The following is an 8,534-nucleotide window of genomic DNA, read 5'->3' as shown; positions in this document are numbered from 1 at the left end:
GGGATCGGGCAGTGTTTCGTTCTGCTGTGCATGGGGTCGCTATGAGTCGGAAACGACTCGACGGCACTTAACAACAACAACAATGCAGGGACCCAGATCCGATTCCCAGTCAGAGCAACTCATATGCAGCCCTCACTTGTCTGTGAGAGGAGGCTTGCATGGTGCTATGTTGCTGACCAGGTTTCAGGGAGCTTCCAGACTAAGACAGACTAGGAAGAAAGCCCTGCCAGTCTACTTCCAACTCAGCCAACGAAAACCCTGTGGATCATGAAGTCACGTCTTCAAGTGACCTGGGACATGGACAGCACTGAGCAGCATTTTTTTTCCTGTTGTGCATGGGTTTCCCATGAGTAGGGGGTTGCTTGATGACAGCTGAGAAGCAACAACAATGAGGGGTGTTTTCCTTTCTGTGTAGGTGACCTCCGGAACCCCTACCTGGACCTCAAGCACAGGTATGGGAGCCCATTGACTTGCAGAGCCTTCCCCTGGCAGAAAGAACTGAAAGACAAACATCCCAGCTTGTTCCAGGTCTTGCTGTCGATGGATCTGTTGACTGGTAAGTGGCTCTTTGCCTTCGGTTTTGGCTCCTGGTTAGAAATGTCCCCTCTTTTTGGTGTTACACTCACCCTCCTTGGCGATTTATGCCTCAAAGTTATTTTTAACTCTAGCGTTCTAGTTTCATTTCAGATTTAAATTCTGCCTTTGTATACCCACAGCTCTCAATGTATCTGTACACATTTCTAAGACTAAATACATAAACTTTAATTTAGAAATCGCTCAAGCAATTATTTAAAGCAAAGGTCACAAAGACACAGCCTTCAGCCAGGTCTGGCCTCCAAATGTAGTTGATTTCAACCTATATTGTCAAACATTTAAAAAAAAAAAAAAAGGGTCTCAGTACTCAAAAATTTGTATTAAAGAGTGAGAATTTCTAGATTTTCTTGAAAAGTCCAAAGATCTGGCCACTCTGGGCCTCATTTCCACATGGCCACAGTCCCTGGAGGTGAGTGGAAGTGCAGGCACACTGTTCATCCACAGCCCCTCCGCTCCCTATTTTATCACCTCCTGCTTCATTCATAAGGAGCTCTGGTGGCATAGTGCCTAAGGCATTTGACCACTAACCAGAAGGTTGGTGGTTCAAACCCACCAGCCACTCTGCAGAAGGACGATGGAGCAATCTGCTTCCGTGAAGATTTTACCACCTTGGAAACCCAAAGGGGGTTGCTATGAGTCAGAATTGGCTTGACTGCAGTGAGTTTGGTTTTTTTGGACTTCATTTATAAGGAACCTTGGTGGTTCAACAGTTAAGCACTTGGCTGCTAACCAAAAGGTTGGCAGTTTGAACCCACCCAGCGGCTCTATGGGAGAAAGACCTGGTGCTCTACTTCCATAAATGTTACAGCCTAGAAAACCTTATGATGCAGCCTGCTCTGCCACACGGGATCTTGGAGTCGAAAATCAACTCGACAGTACCCAACAGCAACAGCTTCGTTCATGTGTATCACTTGCCTTTTGGCATTTGAACTTGAGAGCCCTGAATTAAGGAGACTTTAAGCATCATCTCAGGAATTTCCATACTTTTCCCAAAGGCTGCTAGCTCCTAGTTCAGTCCACCATGATGTGGGTTTGCTTGGGATTTAAGTACACACTGTAGGGTCACAAGAAACCTTGAAGCCATACCTTAGGGATGAGAGAAGAAGCCAGAGATGTTCGGCTTGGAGAAGGAGCTCCTAAGGGGGACTTGATTACCGATGGTGTGGAGGCCAGCCCTGAATCTGCAGTGATGCACAACTGACTTCTGCTTTACCTGAGAACTTCCTAGGAATGGCAGAGTCCAGCAGAACAGACCTGCTTTGCAGACAGAGGCCTTCTGATGCTGGAAGAATTCAGGCCACACAGGGTATCTCATCTTTGGTTCATTTGATACTTGCCGAGTGACCACTCAGTTACTTGATCAGACTTCAGAGATCAGTGAAATAACACAAAGTCCCTGCCTTGAAGGGACAGGCTCAAAAACAAAGAAAAATAGTGACGTATTTTAGAGTCGATGGGTAACTTGGAGCTGCTCTTAAGTGAACAATGTGTATTTAGAAATTTTTACATTTGTTTGAAAGTCACTGTGGTACAAATGGTTTGCACTTAGGTACTAACAGAAAGGGTGATGGTTCAAATCCAACCAGTGGTGCTGTGGAAGAAAGGACTGGCTGTCTACTTCTATAAGATTAAAGGCACTGAAAACCCTGTGGAGTGCAGTTCTGACACATAAGAGGAATTGAGTCAGAATTGAGCCAATGGCAATGGATTTGATTTTGCATTTTGCATTACCTGAATATCTGAGAGGTAGTTATGCATTTTGATGAAGGTGGAAGCATATGGGGAAGGCACAGAGAAACGAGTGATCTGTTCTACCTGGAGGAGAGGGTTGTCAGGGAAGGTGTACTGGGGCTGATTATTAAAAGGTCATAGGTGTTTGCCAAATAAGCAAGGTGGGGCAGGGATTGCAGATCAAGTAGAGGCAGAGACATGGGAACAGCACAGCACGTTTAATGAGGTGCAGGGCTTTGGGAAGCAGGAGAAGTCCCATTGTTGTTGTTGTTGTGTGCCATTTAATTGATTCTGACCTACAGCAATTGTATAGGGTCAAGGTAGAGCTACCAAGGCTATAATGTTTAGGAAACAGACTGCCATATCTTTCTACTGTGGAGTGGCTTTGAATCATCAAACTTTTTGGTTGTTAAACTGTGTGTGTTTAACCACTGTGCCACCAGGGCTCCATGGAAGCCCTGGAGAGTGATGATTCCAACTAGAGTTCAGAGCCCAACTGAAGAACTTGGGCTTTACTTTGTAAGTGACAAGGGCTTCAGGCAGGGAGTGGAGATGTGGATGGATTTGGATTTTTGAGGTCACTCTGGCAGAAGTGAGGGGTGAGGACTAGAGAGGTGTGGAAGTAGAAGCAGCGAGACCACTGGAGCCCACCGCCATGGTCCAGGGAGGAGAGGATGCTGGCCTGCAGTGGGATAGAGTGATGGAGTCGGAGGGAAAGGATGCAGAAGGGTTGACTCTCAAGGACTCTATGGCTTCTTGGCTGTGGGCAAGGAGGACAAAGAGCCTTTTTGTGTCACTGGACAAGCACAGCCTCTGGAGCCAGGAGGCCTGGTGCCAGTTTTAACTTTATCAGGAACTCGCTGTGTGAGCTGGGGCAAGTTACTTAATTTCGCAAAGCCTCAGTTTCCTTATCTGCAACACGGAGATGATAACTATATCTCTGCTCATGTGGCTGTGAGGATTCAATGATTGATTTATTGAAAATACATGGAACAGTATTTGGCATGATGTCTAGCTAGTGTTCTGTGAGCTGTTCCCTCCCTCTGCACTCTGAATAATTTGGGTTGAGTTACCCTTTGTGTGGTGTTGTCTTGTGCATTCTAGGATGTCTAGCTGCACCCCTGGTCTCCATGCACTAGATGCCAGGAGCACTCTACTACCTCTTGTTTTCTTGAACATGTGTTGACTTAATACAATGCTAAAACACACACAAAAAATGGCTGGCATTGAGTCAGTTCCAACTCATGGCAACCCATATGATGTGAAATAGGGTATAAGCTGATCTAAGGAGCGCTGGTGGTGTAGTGGATAAGGAATTTGACTGCTAACAGAAGGTCAGCATTTCAAACCCACCAGCTGCTCTGTGGAAGGAAGATGAGGCAATCTCCTTCCCTTAGGATTTATAGCCTCAAAAGCCCAATGGGGGTGGCTATATGTCAGAATCAACTCGATGGCAGTGAGTATGTTTTTTTTTGTTTTGTTTTCTGTTCTTTCCTCTGCTCGCTCTTCTTTCTGGTTCTTATTCCCACCCCACATCTTTTATGTCTTCATTGATAAGGTGTGATTATGCTCAGTCACAAAAATTCAGTGTCTTTTCCTATGAAAACTAACCAAACCAAACACATTACCATCAAGTTGATTTCAACTCATGGTGACCCCCCTATGTTACAAAGCAGAACCATGTTCCATAGGGTTTTCTTGACTGTAATCTTTACAGAAGCAGATCAACAAAGCTTTCTTCTATGACGCTGCTGGTTGGGTTGAAATGGCCAGCCTTACATTAGCAGTCAAGCACAAACTGGTTCAAAGACTTTACATTTCTGTGACTATTTCAATAGTGTTTAGTACAGAACCAAGGATCGTGCTGGAGTTCCATTCACTTCACTACAGGCTCAGTGTGATAACATTAATGTCACCACAAGAAAACATCCCTGGTGTCAGGTCAGACTGATTGCTCATAAGAGCCCTGGTAGCACAGTGATAAGCACCTGGATGTTAATTAAAAGGTTAGCAGTTCAAATTCAGTAGTCACTCCAAGGGAGAAAGACGTGGGATTCTGTTAACATTAATCTATGACTGGATACATAAGTAGGATAATGAGGTATGTCTAGGCAAAAGGGAATATACCCATGACCATATATAACTTTGGCAGACGATATTTCCACATTCATATTTGTATGTGCTTTAAAATCATTATATAAATAGAACTAACAGGGGCAACGTTATGGTAACTTCTTAGCCACAGCCAACCAACCTGAGAGAGCAAAATGTTGGGCCCATGGGCTCAGGAACATGGTCATGGGGGACGTCAAGCTCAATTGCCATAATATACTACACAAAAACATTGTTCTACATCCTACTTTGATGAGTAGTGACTGGGGTCTGAGAAACTTGCAAGTGGCCATCTAAGATGCAATAATTGGTCTCTCCTCATATGGAGCAAAGGAGAATAGACATATAGAAATAATTTGTCCAAGGGAGTAGTGTACCATGTGAACCTCAGCCTACATGACCCTGAGACCAGAAGAAATAGATGGTGACTGGCTACCACTGTCAACCACTGGGAAGGGGATCTAAATAGGAGATCCTGGACAAAGTGAGAGAAAAATATGGTCAACATTTAAAAAAGACTGGGATTACTGATCTGATAGAGACTGGTGAGATTACCAAGACTATGGCCCCTAGTGACACTTTAGGCCTCACTTGAACTCACTTGCATGACTTCCAGACAAACAATATACAGGCATATAAGGTAGGTGAACATTTATACCAGGTAGATACACTCCTTCGAACAATCAACCATGGGAGATCAGAAGGGCTGTATTTCCATAGGGAGATAGCTCAGAGGGCAGGAATGCATAGGAAAGCAGAGAAAAGGTAACCACGGGGAGGAAGTGGGAAGAGAGCTGTTACATTATGGGGATTGCAATCAATGTCATGAATCAAAATGTGTATGAGCTGTTGTATGGAAAATGAATTTGCTCTGTAAACTTTCACACAGAAAACAAAATAAATGAATAAATAAATAAGCCAAAAAAAGAGAAAGATTGTTGCTGTTATGTGTCATTGAATCTGCTCCAGTTCATAACAACCCAAGACCCAATGGAACAAACACTGCCCAGTCCTGTGCCGTCCTCACGATCTTTGCTGCGCTTGAGGCCATCATCACGGTCACTGTGTCCATCCCTCTCACTGAGGGGCTTCCCCTTTTTTGCTGACTCTCTGCTTTATCAAGCATGATGTGGTTCTCCAGGGACTGGTCCCTCTTTGATAGCATGACCAAAGTATGTGAGACAAACGCTGGCTATTCTCACCTCCAAGGAACACTCTGGCTGTACTTCTTCTGGGATAGATTTGTTCATTCTTCTGGCTGTCCATAGTATTTTCAATATTCTTCACCAACACCACAATTCAAATGCATCAATTCTTCTTCGGTGTTCCTTATTCATTGTCCAGCTATCATATGCATGTATGCATGTGAGGCAGTTGAAAATATCATGGATTGGGTAGGGTGCACCTTCGTCTGCAAAGTGACATCTTTGCTCTTTAACACTTTAACGAGGTCTTTTGCGGCAGATTTGCCCAGTGCAATACATCCTTTGATTTCTTGACAGCTGCTTCCATGGGTGTTGATTGTGGCTTCAAGTAAAATGAAATCCCTGATAACTTCCATCTTTTTGCATTTATCATGATGTTGACAATTGGTCCAGTTGTGAGTATTTTTGTTTTCTTTACGTTGAGGTGTAAACCATAGTGAAGGCTTTCTTTGGCTTTTTTCATAAGTGCTTCAAGTCTTCACTTTCAGCAAGCAAAGTTATGTATGTCATCTGCACATCGCAGTTTGTTAATGTGTCTTCCTCTAATCCTGATGTCATATTCTTCTTCATGTAGTCCAGCTTCTCAGATTATTTGCTCAGCATACAGATTGAATAAGTACAGTGAAAGGATACACCCCTAACACACACGTTTCCTGATTTAAACCATGCAGTATCACCTTGTTCTATTTGAACCACTGCCTCTTGGTCTATGTACAGGTTCCTCATGAGCACAATTAAGTGTTGTGAAATTCTCATTCATCGCTATGTTATCTATAATTTATTATGATCTACCAGTCAAATGCCTTTGCATAGTCAAAGAAACACAGGTAAACATCTTCCTGACATTTCTTGCTCTCAGCCAAGACCCATCTGACATCAGTAGTGATATCCCTCATTCTGCTCCCTCTTCTGAATCCAGCTTGCATTTCTGGAAGTCCCCTGTCAACAAAATGCTGCAACCATTTTTGTTTTATCTTCAGCAAAATTTTACTTGCCTGTGATATTAGTGATATGATTTGATAATTTCTGCCGCTTTCTTTGGAGTGGGGCAAATGTGGATCTCTTTCAGTTGATTGGCCAGGTAACTGTCTTCCAAATTTCTTGGCATAAATGAGTAAGTGCCTCCAACACTGCATCCTTTGTTAATACAACTCAGTGAGCATTCTGTCAGTTCCTGGAGGCTCATTTTTCACCAATTCCTTCAGTGCAGCTTGAACTTCTTCCTTCAATACCATTGGTTCTTGATCATATGCCACCTCCTGAAGTGGTTGAATGTCAACCAATGCTTTTTGGTGCAGTGACTGCATTCCTTCCATCTTCCTTTGCCACTTCCTACATTGTTCAGTATTTTGCCCATAGAATCCTTCAGTATTGCAACTCGAGGCTTGAAATTTTTCTTCAGTTCTTTCAGCTTGAGAGACAAAGAGTATGTTCTTTTCTTTTGGTTTTCTAATTCCAGGTCTTTACACATTTCATTATAACATTTTACATTGTCCTCTCAAACTGCCCTTTGACATCTTCTATTCAGTACTTTTATTTCAGCATTTCTTCCATTTACTTTAGCTACTTTCCATTCAAGGGCAATTTTCCGAGTATCTTCTGACATCCATTTTGGTCTTTTCTTCCTTTCCTGTCTTTTTAATGACCTTTTGCTTTCCTCCTGTATGATGTTCTTGATGTCAGCTCATAATTTGTCTGGTCTTCAGTCGATCATGGTCATTGCTCCAAATCTGTTCTTCAGATGGTCTCTAAGTTCAGGTGGGATGTCATCAAGATCATATTTTGACTCTGGTGGACTTATATTAATCTTCTTCAGCTTCAACTTGAACTTGCATATGAGCAATTGATGGTCTCTTTCACAGTCAGCTTCTGGCCTTGTTCTGACTGATAATATTGACCTTCTCCATTGCCTCTTTCCACAGAAGTAGTCAAATCTGATTCCTGTGTATTCCATCTGATGAAGTCCATGAGTACAGTTGCCATTTGTGTTGTTAGAAGAAAGATATTTGCAGTGAATAAATTGTTGGTCTTGCAAAAATCTATTGTGTGCTGTCCAGTGTCATTTCTTTCACCAAGGCTGTATTTTCCTACTACCAGTGCTACTTCTTTGTTTCCAACTTTTGTATTCTAATCACCAGTAATCATTAATACATCTTGATTGCATGTTTGGTCAATTTCAGACTGCAGAAGTTAGTAAAAATCTTCAATTTCTTTATCTTTGACTTTACTGGTTGGTGTGTAAATTTGAATAATAGTTGTGGTAGTTAAGATTGTGTCAATTTGGCTGGGCCTGGTTTTGTGTGGCTGGGCAGCTGGATATAGTTATTCCCCATGATGAGACTGGTAATCAACTACACGGTGGAATCTACTGTGAGTAGCTGAGTAGCTGCCTTAGGGATGTGGTCTGCTTCCTGTATATAAGCAGAAGCTTTGAGAAGGGTCTTGGAGCTTTTTGGCACATCTGGAGCCTGCATTTGGCTGAGTCTTCATCTCAGTGGCCTGCTGGTCTTGGGACTGTTTTTGAACTTGAATTCGTGGCCTGCCATGTTGCTTGGTAATCTTGGGACTGTGCATTTTACTTGTTGATGTTGGGTTTGTCAGCCTCAGCAGCCAGTAGCTGCCTGAGTTAAGAGATGCCTCCAGCTCGAGGGCTGGAAGCAATAGACAGAGCTGAAGTCCAAGGTTGAGGGGCTTTGAACTCGGGATTCTAGTGTGCCTAAGGCATTTGACTGCTAACCAGAAGGCTGGCAGTTCAAACCCACCAGCCACTCCTTGGAAGGAAGACTGGACAATGTACTTCTGTAGAGATACGCTTTGGAAACCCAAGGAGGGGTTGCTATGAGTTGGATTTGACTCAACAGCAGTGAGCTTGGCTTTTTTTTTTTTTTTTTT

General features: G+C 43.1%; 1 protein-coding gene across 1 annotated transcript in view; it reads left to right on the top strand.

Moving 5' to 3' along the window:
- SEL1L3 (SEL1L family member 3) overlaps positions 1 to 8,534 on the top strand; it is a 253,483-nt gene that overhangs the window by 110,602 nt on the left and 134,347 nt on the right. The window contains exon 9 of the mRNA XM_007955282.1: positions 416 to 556. Coding sequence (XP_007953473.1) covers positions 416 to 556 — 141 coding nt within the window. The remainder of the gene's footprint in view (positions 1 to 415; positions 557 to 8,534) is intronic.

This window comes from Orycteropus afer, unplaced genomic scaffold, assembly GCF_000298275.1.
Source record: "Orycteropus afer afer isolate SDZICR_OR568_19922 unplaced genomic scaffold, OryAfe1.0 scaffold00497, whole genome shotgun sequence".
Taxonomy (NCBI): domain Eukaryota; kingdom Metazoa; phylum Chordata; class Mammalia; order Tubulidentata; family Orycteropodidae; genus Orycteropus; species Orycteropus afer.
The sequence above is the reverse complement of the archived record's forward strand: the minus strand, read 5'-3'. Positions and strand labels throughout refer to the sequence as shown.